The following is a 14,882-nucleotide window of genomic DNA, read 5'->3' on the forward strand; positions in this document are numbered from 1 at the left end:
TCCGGCGCTGCATTCACTGTAAGGCAGCAACTCTACCGCTAGGATCGAACCCTGTAAGGCAATGACTCAACTGCTGCGCCACTCTGCCGCCCCTTGACGTTTGTTCTGCATACCTGAGGATGATCTCAAATTGGATCCGTGACCACTTAATCTTCATCCAGGTGAGGGGCCCCAGAGCCCAAAACCCTCGCTGGTGCTTGCTGGTGAACAGGCTCCCACCTTGGACGGCGCTGCAAGGAAAGAGGGTGGGGGCTGTCAGCTCAGACACGCTCTGGGTATCACCTGAACTAACCGAGCAGGAGCACAGGGTAGAATCGAACAACCCCCAGACCGAACAGGGTCCCTGCATCAGGTCAACTCAGCCAATACCAATAGCACTGAACAGTAGTTGCAGGATAAATATGGATAACCTGCCCACCACGTGTGTAACCGATCATCCCTGCTGCCCACCATTACTATCGACTGCTCTGCAGGCAGTAGCATTTGCATCACACAGTGCCAGCCCGTACGAATCTCCAACAGGACACAGCCTCTGATCTTACAGTAGTGTGATCATTCAAACCTCTTCAATCAGGACAGATTCGGTTCAAAATACCACAGCTCCAGTGTCCAACTAAATTACTATCTCTGCTTTAAGGTCAGATTAGCAGAGAACAGCTCCAGGAAGGAATAAAACAACAGCAGTGCCAGAGGTCGGTCTGGTCAGAGTTCAGCTGTAAGCAGTTTAGCTCAGCAAGCTAGGGGAATGGTGATAAAGTAGATTGACAATAGGTGCAGGAGGAGGCCATTCGGCCCTTCGAGCCAGCACCACCATTCAATGTGATCATGGCTGATCATTCTCAATCAGTACCCCGTTCCTGCCTTCTCCCCATACCCCCTGACTCCGCTATCCTTAAGAGCTCTATCTAGCTCACTCTTGAATGCATTCAGAGAATTGGCCTCCACTGCCTTCTGAGGCAGAGAATTCCACAGATTCACAACTCTCTGACTGAAAAAGTTTTTCCTCATCTCCGTTCTAAATGGCCTACCCCTTATTCTTAAACTGTGGCCCCTGGTTCTGGACTCTCCCAACATTGGGAACATGTTTCCTGCGTCTAACGTGTCCAACCCCTTAATAATCTTTACGTTTCAATAAGATCTCTCATCCTTCTAAATTCCAGTGTATGCAAGCCTAGTCGCTCCAGTCTTTCAACATATGACAGTCCCGCCATTCCGGGAATTAACCGAGTAAACCTACGCTGCACGCCCTCAATAGCAAGAATATCCTTCCTCAAATTTGGAGACCAAAACTGCACACAGTACTCCAGGTGCGGTCTCACTAGGGCCCTCACCAACTGCAGACGGACCTCTTTGCTCCTATACTCAACTCCTCTTGTTATGAAGGCCAACATTCCATTGGCTTTCTTCACTGCCTGCTGTACCTGCATGCTTCCTTTCAGTGACTGATGCACTAGGACACCCAGATCTCGTTGTATGTCCCCTTTTCCTAATTGGTCACACTTTGAGCCAGGCAGCACATCAGACCAAGTCCCTGTGTCTGGGTACGACAGACCACCGGCCACGGATAACCCGGGAAGCGTTCCACAGGGAGACCGGGAGGGGCAGCCAGCGGGATGTGGAGACCCCTCGCGTGGGGGCGGGCTGGCGTTAACGGAGCGGCTCCCACGAACGGCCCCTTCCCTACCTCCTGGCCATCAGGACGTAGCGGTCGACGGGAGAGCCCAGGGTGGTGTTGATGCTGCGCACGGTGTTGATATTGCGGAAGACCAGCAGCATGGGCCGCGGCAGGTCCTTCAGCACCTGGATGATGCGGTCAAAGTGGATGTTGGCCATGTCCTGCATGTAGGCCCGCTCCTCGTGCGTCAGGATGTTGGCCAAGTGGAACGCCGTCTCCTTCAGGTTGATGGGCCTCTGCATCAGGATCTCACAGAAGAGGAAGTAGTCTGTGGGGGAGGGAGAGGGATGGAGGAGGTTACACAGGTCCCCGGTCACCAGAACACTGCTCGGTCCCAGGTGGGTATCCATCCCCCACTGGACACCAGGAACTGCAGGTGCTAGTTTATACATAAAGACATAAAGTTCAGGAGTAGCACAGCAGGACAGGCAGCATCCCTGGAGAACATGGACAGGCGATATTTTGGGTCAGGACCCTATTTAGATCCCATCTGACCATTGAGAGTGTGTGGTGGACATTATTGTGCTCTTGCACTAATATTCTTTTTTTATTGTAAATTTGTGGTTTTATTATGTTATCGAGTGAGTAATGTGTTTACAGGACATGCTGCTGTAAGCAAAAATGTAATTGTTCCAATGGTTCCACATGTGGCAATTAAACACTTGACAACACTGCCCTCCCCACCATCAGAGGGATCTACACCATGATCAGTCTCAATCACGCAGCCAATATCAACAAAGACCCACACCACATTCACTCAGAGGTTCGATCGTACCTGGAACAAGCTGCTAGAAGCAAATATTACTATGTGTAGGAAAAAAAACTGCAGATGCTGGTTAAAATCGAAGGTAGACACAACAAGCCGGAGTAACTCAGCGAGCAGGTCAGGCAGCATCTCGGGAGAGAAGGAATGGGTGATGTTTCGGGTCGAGACCCTTCTTCAGATTGATGTCCGAAGAAGGGTCTCGACCCAAAACGTCACCGATTCCTTCTCTCCCGGGATGCTGCCTGACCTGCTCGCTGAGTTACTCCAGCTTGTTGTGTCCACCTGCAAATATTATTATGACTTTTAAAAGACATTTAGTCTAATATCGGGGAGGGGAGTCTAAAACTGGGTGGTCAATAGGTTTAAGGAGAGAGGAGAAAGATGTAGTGGGAACCCGAGAGGTAACTCTTTGCACACAGAGTGTGGTGGGTACATGAAATGAGCTGCCAGAGGAGGGAGGTACTATAACAACATTTAAAAAACATTTGGACAGGTACATTGATAGGTAAGGTTGAGAGAGATCTAGTGAGTCATACAGCTGGGAAATAGGCTCTTCAGACTGACCCTGCCATAGATTTCTGACATATTTTCAACCCCTTCCAGGAGCTTGACTAGAGGTTGGATCTGCTGGGTCTTTTCCCCAGGTGTTTAGGAGGCAAGGCTGTCAGGAGTAGGGAATCATAGAGAAAAGAAACAGGCCCTTCAGCCCAACTTCCATGCCAACCAATATGACCCATCAAAGCGAGTCCCATTTTTGCCTCGATACCTCTAAACCTTTCCCATTCCAATTATCTGTTAAACACGTTCATTGCACCTCCCTCAACTACTACCTCTAGCTTGTTCCATATATCCACCTTCCTCTGTTTAAAAATTGGACACAAGCCAAATGAAGGCAAGTGGGGACAAGCTCTGGAAGATACCTTGGTCAAGTTGGGCCAAAGGGCCTGTTTGGATAGAAGAAATGGGTGACATTTTGTGTCTCGACCCTTCTCCAGACTGAGTCTCAGTCTAAATCTTCTTCAGTCTGAAGGGTCTTGACCCAAAGCATCACCCATTCCTTTTATCCAGAGATGATGTCTTTCCCGCTGAATTACTCCAGAATTGTGTCTACCTTCGGTGTAAACCGGCATCTGCTGTTCCTTCCTACACAAAGGGCCTGTTTCGTTGCTCTGTGGCATTGGAACGGTTTCGAAGGAAATGGGCCAAACAGAGGAGCTGAGATGTGACATCTCGGTCAGCAAGGACAAGTTGGGCCGAAGGACCTGTTTCCGTGCGATAAGACTCTTTAACACCTACTGCCAGGTCAGAGAAGCAGTTCACAAAGATGTGGTCCCGGGCCTCACCTTTAACTCCCAGCTCGTTGGCGTATTTCTGCATTGACACTTTATTGAGGAGGATGATGGAGCGCCAGAGTTTGCACAGGCTCACTCGATCCCTAGGAGCAAACGCAGCAATGAGTGGCCTGCGGGTACAGCCGAGGGTCGCGATAAACCATGGTCTCTCCCTTCCCCGGCTCACCAGCACAGGGTGGGACACAGAGCATAGAGTCAAAAGTCACCGAAATAGGCCCTTCGGCCCAACTTGGCCCATGTCGATCAAGATGCCCCATCTACATTCGCCCCACCCCCCACTGTTTGGTCCACATACACCAAAGATAATAGAGCAGAGCAAGATAGACCACACGACCCTAAAAACCGTAGTATGTCACGGCACCATTTTTGTAGGCAGAAACATTTAAAAAGAAAAATAACAAAAATCTGTGAATAGATAGATGAGATATATTCTGCCTTTTTATGGTGGTATCACACATACTGTTCCCCCAAAACGCTGATTACACTCCGAGAGGCATAACGGATGGCGGGTTTTGCCTACTAAAATGGCGGACGTTACGCTCCTTTGCGTATTACACTTCAGTATACGCAATTTCAACGGAGTGGTTCATCTTGCTCCTCTAGTATCTTTGATATATACCTCCAAACCTTTCCTATCCATGTACCTCTCCAAGTGTCTTTTAAATGTTATTGTGCTTGCCTCAGCTACCTTCTCTGGCAACTTGTTCCATGTACCCTGCGTGGAAAGGTTGCCCCCAATTTCCTAGATTGGAAATCTTACTTCTCACCGTAAACCTATGCCCTCTGGTTCTTGATTCCCCTACCCTTGGAAGAAAAAGACATTGCATTCACCGTATCAATTCCCCTCATGATATTGTGTGCAGTTTTGGTCTCCTAATTTCAGGAAGGACGTCCTTGCTATTGCGGCAGTGCAGCGTAAGTTCACGAGGTTAACCCCCTGGATGGCGGGACTGTCATATGAGGAAAGGTTTGAAAGACTGGGCTTGTATTCACAGGAATTTAGAAGGATGAGAGGCGATCTTCTAGAAACGTATACAATTATAAAAGGACTGGACAAGCTAGATGTAGGAAAAAATTTCCCAGTGTTGGGGGAGTCCAGAACCAGGAGCCACAGTCTAAGAATAAAGGGGAGGCCATTTAAAACTGAGATGAGAAAAAACCTTTTCACCCAGAGAGTTGTGAATTAGTGGAATTCTCTGCCACAGAGGGCAGTGGAGGCCAATTCACTGGATGAATTTAAAAGAGAGTTAGATAGAGCTCTAGGGGCTCGCGGAATCAAGGGATATGGGGAGAAGGCAGGCACGGGTTACTGACTGTGGATGATCACAATGAATGGCAGTGCTGGCTCGAAGGGCCAAATGGCCTCCTCCTGCAACTATTTTCTATGTATGTCTATAAGCTCACCTCTCAGCCTCCTGTGCTCCAAGGAACAAAGACCTAGCCTGCCCAAACTCCCCCTGTAACTCGGGCCCTAGAGTCCTGGCAACATCCTCGTAATTCTTCTCTCATTCCTTCCAGTTCAATAGCATCCTCCCCTCAGCAGGATGACCAAACTGAACACAATACAATACTCCAAAATGCAGCCTCACCACCTCTTGCAAACTTCTCCTATTTGCATACAAAGCCCTAAACGGTCTTGCCCCCCCCCCCCCCCCCATATCAAAAATCTTCTAACCCACCACTCTATCTCCAGGTCCCTCAGGTCGGCCGACTTGGGGCTACTGACTACACCGCGGTCTCGGCTTAAGCTCAGGGATGACCGCGCTTTTGCGGTTGCAGCTCCTAGACTGTGGAACAGCATTCCTCTCCCCATCAGAACTGCCCCCTCCATCGACTCCTTTGAAGAGGATAAAAATAGTCAAGGCAAATGTGGGTCCCTTGAAGACAGAAGCAGGGGAATTTATTATGGGGAACAAGGAAATGGCAGACGAGTTGAATCGGCACTTTGGATCTGTCTTCACAAGCAATCTCCCAGATGTTCTAGTGGCCAGAGATCCTAGGGTGACGGAGGAACTGAAGGAAATCCACATGTAAAAAAGTTGCCAGGTGCAGTATTTGCTCTCGCTGGCAGTCTGTTTGTCCTTTGTCCTTTTTGTTTGTGTGTTGGTGGTGGGGTGTTTTGTTTTGGTTGTGTATGTGGGGGGGGTGAGTATGTGGGGGGGGGGGGGAAATCTTTCTTTTTTTTTTTTTTAGGTCTCTTCCGCGGGGCCTTCCATCGCCCGGCGCGGCTCGGCTGAACATCGCCCCGGTGCAGCTCGGCCGCGGGGCCTTCCATCGCCCGGTGCGGCGCGGCCGCGGGACACCATTCTGCTTTAGTTAAACATTTTGTTCAAGATGGCCGCGCCGTTGTGTTTGGCTGCTTGCCACTGTATGTTTCTTTTTTTTTTTTCCTATTCGGATGTACAGCACTTTGGTCAACGTGGGTTGTTTTTAAATGTGCTATACAAATAAAATTGACTTGACTTGACTTTAAGTCCAGTCTCAAAACCTACATCTACTCCCAAGCGTTTGAGGTCCTCTGAGGGGGCGCTGTGAACTGTTTATGTATGTGCTGTTAGGTTTGTGTGCCATTGTATGTTCTTTTTTAGTACCTGAACTGATGTACAGCATTTTGGTCAACGTGGGTTGTGTTCAAATGTGCTATACAAATAAAATTGACTTGACTTGACTTGTACACCTGTGACCTAACATCCCAACTTTTATACTCAGTACCCTGACTGATGAAGGTCAATGTACCTAAATCCACCTTGACCAACTTATCTACCTGTGACACCACTTTGGGGCGAAACTGTGTACCTGTACTCCTAGATCCATCAGCTCTACAACACTCGCCAAGGACCTGCCATTCACTGTGAAAATCTTTGGTTGAGAGGAGACCTGATTATAAAAATCATGAGGCAAAGATAGGGCAGGCAGACAGAACCTTTCTCCCAGAATGGAAATGTCAAAGACTAGGTTTAGGACTGAGAGGGAAAGTTTAAAGAAGTGTGCAGGACAAGTCTGTTTTTACACACAGAGGGCGCTGCTTGTAAAAGGAACACGCTACCGAGGGTGATGGTGAAGGCAGGTAGAATGGTGGCTTTTAAGCATATGGGTATGCAGGGAATAGACAATAGATGCAGGAGGAGGCCATTCGGCCCTTCGAGCCAGCACCGCCATTCAATGTGATCATGGCTGATCATTCTCAATCAGTACCCCGTTCCTGCCTTCTCCCCATACCCCCTGACTCCGCTATCCTTAAGAGCTCTATCTAGCTCTCTCTTGAACGCATTCAGAGAATTGGCCTCCACTGCCCTCTGAGGCAGAGAATTCCACAGATTCACAACACTCTGACTGAAAAAGTTTTTCCTCGTCTCCGTTCTAAATGGCCTACCCCTTATTCTTAAACTGTGGCCCCTGGTTCTGGACTCCCCCAACATTGGGAACATGTTTCCTGCCTCTAACGTGGCCAACAACCTTAATAATCTTATACGTTTCGATAAGAATGGAGGGATATGAATCACGTGCCTGCAGACTGCAGGTCAGATTGGAATCACGTACGGCACAGACATTGTGGGCCGAAGGGCCTGTTCCCATGCTGCACTGTCCCATGACCATTCCACTGGGTCTCAGTGAATGGGACAGATGCAGTGAACAATCCCACCCTGTGCTAAGCAGGTGTTGAGGGAGAGCTTTCACTGGGGTGTAAGCCCCAGTTAAAGCAGCAGCGGCAGCACCTCTCCACACTGATAACTTGCCAAGGCTGTCTCCCGCACACAAAAGATTTGTAGTTACCAAAATAACAGTGGGCAGCGCTGGGCCAAGCAGGGCAAGGCCAGCGGCTGGCAGACTCCCGAGATAAGACATCACTCGACTGGGGGGGGAAGTGCTGAGCTGGTGGGCTCAGGGCCTCAGCCAGGGATAGTTGCAGGCTGGTGACAGATTGCCCCAAACATTCTCCCACTCATCTGCACCCTCTGCAAACCAAGCCTCAGCACTGACACAGAACAACCTGCGTGTAGAAAACAACTGCACATGCTGGTTTAAATCGAAGGTAGACACAAAATGCTGGAGTAACTCAGCGGGTCAGGCAGCATCTGGGGAGAGAAGGAATGGGTGACGTTTCGTGGTCGTGATTCAGATCAGTTTGAAGAAGGGTCTCGACCCGAAACGTCACCCATTCCTTCTCTCCCGAGGTGCTGCCTGACCCGCTGAGTTATTCCAGCATTTTTTCGTCTCCCTCAGAACAACCTGCTCCTGTTTAAAATGCCCAAACTACTGAAGGCAAGAAAGCAGAGACAGGAGTAGGCCACTCAGCCCCTCAAGCCTGTCTCGGCCATTGTGGCCAATCTACCGTCTGTCTCAACTCTCAACCCCTCCTCAGTGTCAGTTCCCCGCAGCCCGCAATAGCCCATTTTGCTTCTTTCTCTTCAAATCAATCCTCCCCGTGGTCAGATCCCACAGCTCTCTGGCTTACACACAACTGTACAACACAGGAACAGGCCCTTCGGCCCACAATGTCTGAGCCAATCATGATGAGAGGTTAAACTGATCTCCTCTGCCTGCACGTGATCCTTGTCCTTTCATTCCCTGCATGTCCACGTACCTATCTAAAAGCCTCTTAAATGCCACTAACGTATCTTCCTCCACCACCACCACCACCCCCGGCAGCTCATTACAGCACTGTGTAAAACACTTGTCTCGTACTTCGTTAAATGTTGCCCCCTTCTACCGCTGCACCATAGAGAGCATCCTAACACATGGCATCCCTGTGTGGCACCTCAGCTGCACGGAGGCAGAGAGGAAAGCTCTTCAGCGGGTAGTCCATAGAGCTCAGAGGACCATCGGAACACAGCTCCCAGCCTTGGAGGGCATCTACAACAATGCCTCAGAAAAGCCACCAGCATCCACAAAGACTCTTCACACCCCTGCAACAGTCTGTTCGAACTTCTACCATTGGGCAGACGTTACAAGGCCTTCTAAGCCCGCACCTCCAGACTCAGGAACAGCTTCATCCCCAGGGCCATAGCTGCTATGAACCGGTCCTGCTGAGCCGGATGGTCACATCGCACAGTGATCCGGCACAGATCTACTTGCACTTTATTTCTGTTTAAAACTGTTCTAATTTGTTTCATTGGGTTGTTTAAATTATTACTGACTAGCTAATTAATTTATTGCATCTTATGGGAGGCGCCTTCCCAATCTCGTTGTACCCCTGTACAATGACAATAAAGATGTATTGTATTGTATTGACCTTAAAGCCGTGCCCTTTGGCCTGACATTTGCACCCTGCATTAAACACTGACGTTGGCTTCCTTTGCTGTCCACGCTGCCTCGAGAAAGCAGGCAACATTTTAGTTTAGTTTAGTTTAGAGATACAGCGCGGAAACAGGCACTTTCGGCCCACCGGGTCCGCGCCGACCAGCGATCCCCGCACATTCACACTATCCTACACCCACTGGGGATAATTTTTACATTTTACCAATCCAATTAACCTACAAACCTGCACGTCTTTGGAGTGTGGGAGGAAACCGAATATCTCGGAGAAAATCCACGCAGGTTACGGGGAGAACGTACAAACTCGGCACAGACAACATAATCAAAGACTTCTCCCATCCCGGTCATTCCTCCTCCCGTCAGGCAGACGGTACAGAAGCTTGAATAGACAATAGACAATAGGTGCAGGAGGAGGCCATTCGGCCCTTCGAGCCAGCACCGCCATTCAATGTGATCATGGCTGATCATTCTCAATCAGCACGCACCACCAGACTCAGGAACAGCTTCTTCCACTCCGATATCAGGCTTCTGAGTAGCCGTTCCATAAGCTAGGGTACTGTCCAATTCACCTCTCTCCCACTGTGGACATTGGACTTTGTCTGTGGAACTGATGCGCTACAATGCCGAGAACTACATTCTGCACTCTGTATCCTCGCCTCCGTTCTATCTATTGTACATGAGCTTGGCTTGCTTGTATTTACGTACTGTATTCTCTGATGTTTGGATAGCATGCAACAAAAACCTTTCACTGCACTTCGGTACTTGTGACAGTAACAAAACTTACACCCCTTCAAAGTTTTTTTTGCCCCCACAAAGGGTGCTGGGTGCCTGGAACCCACTGTTCATGCTGATGGTGGGGGCAGATACCATAGTGGCATTTAAGAGGTTTTTAAATAGGCAAATGGATATTCAGGAAACGGAGGGACATGGCAGACAAGAGTTGGTCTGGGCATCATGTTCAGCATAGACATTGTGTCCGTGCTGTACTGTTCTATAGAAAAAAAGAACTGCAGATGCTGGTATACAAAATAAGAGAGTACTGGAGTAACAGCAGGTCAGGTGACATCTTTGGACAATAGACAATAGGTGCAGGAGGAGGCCATTCGGCCCTTCAAGGCAGCACCAATATTCAACGTGATCATTCTCAATCAGTATCCCGTTCCTGCCTTCTCCCCACACCCCCTGACTCCGCTATCCTTAAGAGCTCTATCTAGCTCTCTCTTGAATGTATTCAGAGACTTGGCCTCCACTGCCTTATGAGGCAGAGAATTCCACAGATTCACAACTCTCTGATTGAAAATGTTTTTCCTCATCTCCGTTCTAAATGGCCTACCCCTTATTCTTAATCTGTGGCCCCTGGTTCTGGGCTCCCCCAACATTGGGAACATGTTTCCTGCCTCTAACGTGTCCAACCCCTTAATAATCTTATATGTTTCGATAATATCCACTCTCATCCTTCTAAATTCCAGTGTAAACAAGCCTAGTCGCTCCAGTCTTTCAACATACAACAGTCCCGCCATTCTGGGAATTAACCTAGTAAACCTACGCTGCATGCCCTCAATAGCAAGAATATCCTTCCTCAAATTTGGAGACCAAAATTGCACACAGTACTTCAGGTGCGGTCTCACCAGGGCCCTGTACAACTGCAGAAGGACCTCTTTGCTCCTATACTCAACTCCTCTTGTTATGAAGGCCAACATTCCATTGGCTTTCTTCACTGCCTGCTGTACCTGCATGCCTCCTTTCAGTGACTGATGCACTAGGACACCCAGATCTCGTTGTACGTCCCCTTTTCCTAACTTGACACCATGGAGAACATGGATAAGTGACGTTTTGGTCGGGACACTTCTTCGGACCCTCATTAAAATGTTTTCGTCTGAAGAAGGGTCCCGACCCGAAACGTCACCTTTCCATGATCTCCAGAGACGCTGGCTGGCTGGCCCGCTAGAGTTTCTCCAACACTTTGCATCCTTTCATGCTGCCTGGACTGCTCTGTGTCCTGCGGGGCTGCAGTGAGAGGGTGGGCACATTGTTAGGATTTCACTGTGTTCATGAAAGAAGAACGCTTACTTTATACTCAGGATTTCGTACAGTCCATGGTCCAGGAGCACCAGTTGTGCCTTTCCATCCGGCCCTTTTCTCACCAACACTGCAAACAAGAAGGGAGATAACAAAATAAAAAGCTGAAGAGGTGAAGGTATTAGATAAAGCTCTCTGAAGGAAAGCTGAAAGAAGAAACTCCTTTGTTGGGCCAGTCCCAGGGTGGAGTCTGAAGAAGGGTCCTGACCCAAAATGTCACCCGTCCTTTTTCTCCAGAGATGCTGCCTGACCCACTGAGTTACTCCAGCAGTTTGTGCCTTATTTTCAGTCCCTGCATGTCTGCCTGAGCAGTGTGTTAAGAGATTCCTTGGCACGACTGCAGAGGCAGTCGAGTTCTCAGACGGAAGGAGGTGTAGGAAAAGATGTGACCCCCTTGTGCGGCTGCAGGGGGAAGTGCCTGGGGGGGGAGAGAGACGAGTGGGGAGGCACAAGCAAGTCACGGAGCCATGAAGAGAGTGATCCCTGCTGAAAGCAAAGAGGTGGGAAGATGAGACTGGTGGCGAGATTGGGTGAAAATGGCGGAAATGTCAAAGAATGATGTTTAGTTTAGAGATACAGCGCGGAAACAAGAAGGGAAATAACAAAATAAAAAGCTGAGGAGGTAAAGGTATTAGATAAAGCTCTCTGAAGGAAAGATGAAAGAAGAAACTTCTTCGCTGAGCCAGTCGCAGGGTGGAGTCTGAAGAAGGGTCCTGACCCAAAATGTCACCCATCCTTTTCCTCCAGAGATGCTGCCTGACCCACTGAGTTACTCCAGCACTTTGTGCCTTATTTTCAGTCCCTGCATGACTGCCTGAGCAGTGTGTTAAGAGATTCCTTGGCACTACTGCAAAGGCAGTATTGCAGGCCCTTCGGCTCACCGAGTCCGCACCAACCAGCGATCCCCACACACTAACACAAGCCTACACACACTAGGGACAATTTACACTTATACCAAGTACAGTATACAAACCCAAGCCAATTAACCTACAAACTTGTACGTCTTTGGAGTGTGGGAGGGAACCGAAAATCTCGGAGAAAACCCACATGGTCACGGGGAGAAGGTACAAACCGCGCAGACAGCACCCGTAGGCGGGATCAAACCCGGCTGTTTGGCATTGCAAAGCAGCAACGCTACCGCTGCGCCACCGTGCCCCCCCCTGTGCTGGATGCGGAGGCTGGTGGGGTGAAAGGCAAGAACTCTGGCCACGTTCAGTCTGCGGGGAGGTGGGATGAGGCCAGATGTGTACATGGAGATTTGGCAGAGGGCTAAATAAACCCTCTGGAAGTGTATGTCACGTTGTTCGATAAAGGATCACTGTACAAGTATATCATAGAAGAGATTGCCTCGGCAGTTTCCAAAGCAAAGCCCTTTGGTGGCCTTCCGTGTGAACTGGCAGCCTGCACTCATTGTCCTAGGTAAAATAGTTCACGTCCCAAAATGCATTGTGTGTTTTTTTCCACGAAAATTCTGGAAGAGCAATTTTAGAAACATTGAAAATAGGTGTAGGAGGAGGCCATTTGACCCTTTGGGCCAGCACCGCCAATCATTGCGATCATGGCTGATCATCCACAATCAATAACCCGTGCCTGGCTTCTCCCCATATCCCTTGATTCCACCAGCCCTAGAGCTCAATCTAACTCTCTTTTAAATTAATCCAGTGAATCGGCCTCCACTGCTTTCTGTGGCAGAGAATTCCACAAAATTCACAACTCGTTGGGTGAAAAAGTTTCTTCTCACCTCAGTTTTAAATGGCCTCTCCTTTATTCTTAGACTGTGGCCCCTGGTTCTGGACTCCCCCAACGTTGGGAACATTTGGCATTTTGAACATTTTGATTTATGAATTGGTAAGGGCAGATTTCTATTTATTCAGACTGGCATAACGAGGCGGTAGACTGTACTCGCGGGGCAACTCTGAGTTGCTCTTTCCTAAACCTCACTGAGGGAGTGGTGAATGTGGTGTTGCTCCCCGGCCAAGGTGCTGCCCGGCACTGGGTCTTACCGTTGCCAGGGTGGGGGTCTGCGTGGATGAAGCCGGTGAAAAATATCTGCTCCGCGAAGGTCCTCACCAGCTTATCCGCTACCTGAGGACAGGGAGGAGGCAAGGAGAGAGATGGTCAGCCCGTGGTCCCACACTTGCAGATGCACTGCCCGCACGCACACCAGAACAGGGCGCTGGTGTAAATCACACAGGAACCGGAGTCACACCAGGAGTCATAGAGGGACCCAATCCATCCCCCACACCCATATTACCACCATCAAACACCAAAAGCAACCAAGGTTCCAACTAAAGACGGGGCGGCACGGTGGAGCAGCGGTAGAGTTGCTGCCTCACAGCGAATGCAGCGCCGGAGACTCAGGTTCGATCCTGACTACGGGCGCCGTGTGTACGGAGTTTGTACGTTCTCCCCGTGACCTGCGTGGGTTTTCACCGAGATCTTCGGTTTCCTCTCACACTCCAAATAAGTACAGGTATGTAGGTTAATTGACTGGGTAAATGTAAAAATTGTCTTATCGAAACGTATAAGATTATTAAGGGGTTGGACACGTTAGAGGCAGGAAACATGTTCCCAATGTTGGGGGAGTCCAGAACAAGGGGCCACAGTTTAAGAATAAGGGGTAGGCCATTTAGAACTGAGATGAGGAAAAACTTTTTCAGTCAGAGAGTTGTAAATCTGTGGAATTTTCTGCCTCAGAAAGCAGTGGAGGCCAATTCTCTGAATGCATTCAAGAGAGAGCTGGATAGAGCTCTTAAGGATAGCGGAGTCAGGGGGTATGGGGAGAAGGCAGGAACGGGGTACTGATTGAGAATGATCAGCCATGATCACATTCAATGGCGGTGCTGGCTCGAAAGGCCGAATGGCCTCCTCCTGCACCTATTGTCTATTGTCCAATAAAATTCTTAAGGTGTTGGACAGGCTAGATGCAGGAAAATTGTTCCCGATGTTGGGGAAGTCCAGAACAAGGGGTCACAGTTTAAGGATAAGGGGGAAGTCTTTTAGGACCCACATAGGAGATTAGTGGGCAAAATTAGGGCACATGGTATTGGGGGTAGGGTACTGACATGGATAGAAAATTGGTTGACAGACAGAAAGCAAAGAGTGGGGATAAATGGGTCCCTTTCGGAATGGCAGGCAGTGACCAGTGGGGTACCGCAAGGTTCGGTGCTGGGACCCCAGCTATTTACGATATACATTAATGACTTAGACGAAGGGATTAAAAGTACCATTAGCAAATTTGCAGATGATACTAAGTTGGGGGGTAGTGTGAACTGTGAGGAAGATGCAATAAGGCTGCAGGGTGACTTGGACAGGTTGTGTGAGTGGGCGGAAACATGGAAGATGCAGTTTAATGTAGATAAGTGTGAGGTTATTCACTTTGGAAGTAAGAATAGAAAGGCAGATTATTATCTGAATGGTGTCAAGTTAGGAGGAGGGGGAGTTCAACGAGATCTGGGTGTCCTAGTGCATCAGTCAATGAAAGGAAGCATGCAGGTACAGCAGGCAGTGAAGAAAGCCAATGGAATGTTGGCCTTCGTAACAAGAGGAGTTGAGTATAGGAGCAAAGAGGTCCTTCTACAGTTGTACCGGGCCCTGGTGAGACCGCACCTGGAGTACTGTGTGCAGTTTTGGTCTCCAAATTTGAGGAAGGATATTCTTGCTATGGAGGGCGTGCAGCGTAGGTTCACTAGGTTAATTCCCGGAATGGCGGGACTGTCGTATGTTGAAAGGCTGGAGCGATTGGGCTTGTATA

The 14,882-nt window shown here is 49.1% G+C and overlaps 2 protein-coding genes across 3 annotated transcripts in view; one reads left to right on the forward strand and one right to left on the reverse strand.

The window, feature by feature from the left end:
• cpsf1 (cleavage and polyadenylation specific factor 1) overlaps window positions 1–3,722 on the forward strand; it is an 80,377-nt gene extending 76,655 nt beyond the window's left edge. Inside the window, exon 40 of the transcript XR_013549185.1 lies at window positions 3,595–3,722. The gene's annotated coding sequence lies outside the window, so the exon portion shown is untranslated. The remainder of the gene's footprint in view (window positions 1–3,594) is intronic.
• The window catches only part of adck5 (aarF domain containing kinase 5), a 59,263-nt gene that overhangs the window by 2,105 nt on the left and 42,276 nt on the right, over window positions 1–14,882 (reverse strand). For both annotated transcript variants that reach the window (XR_013549186.1, XM_078425894.1), the window contains exons 10-14: window positions 13,132–13,213; window positions 11,120–11,198; window positions 3,785–3,876; window positions 1,685–1,943; window positions 114–230 (exon numbers count right to left, since the gene is read on the reverse strand). Coding sequence is in view for 1 of the 2 variants with exons in the window: in XM_078425894.1 (XP_078282020.1) it covers window positions 114–230; window positions 1,685–1,943; window positions 3,785–3,876; window positions 11,120–11,198; window positions 13,132–13,213 (629 nt within the window). In the remaining variant the exon portion in view is untranslated. The remainder of the gene's footprint in view (window positions 1–113; window positions 231–1,684; window positions 1,944–3,784; window positions 3,877–11,119; window positions 11,199–13,131; window positions 13,214–14,882) is intronic.

This window comes from Rhinoraja longicauda, chromosome 2 (assembly GCF_053455715.1).
Source record: "Rhinoraja longicauda isolate Sanriku21f chromosome 2, sRhiLon1.1, whole genome shotgun sequence".
In the NCBI taxonomy this organism is placed as follows: domain Eukaryota; kingdom Metazoa; phylum Chordata; class Chondrichthyes; order Rajiformes; family Arhynchobatidae; genus Rhinoraja; species Rhinoraja longicauda.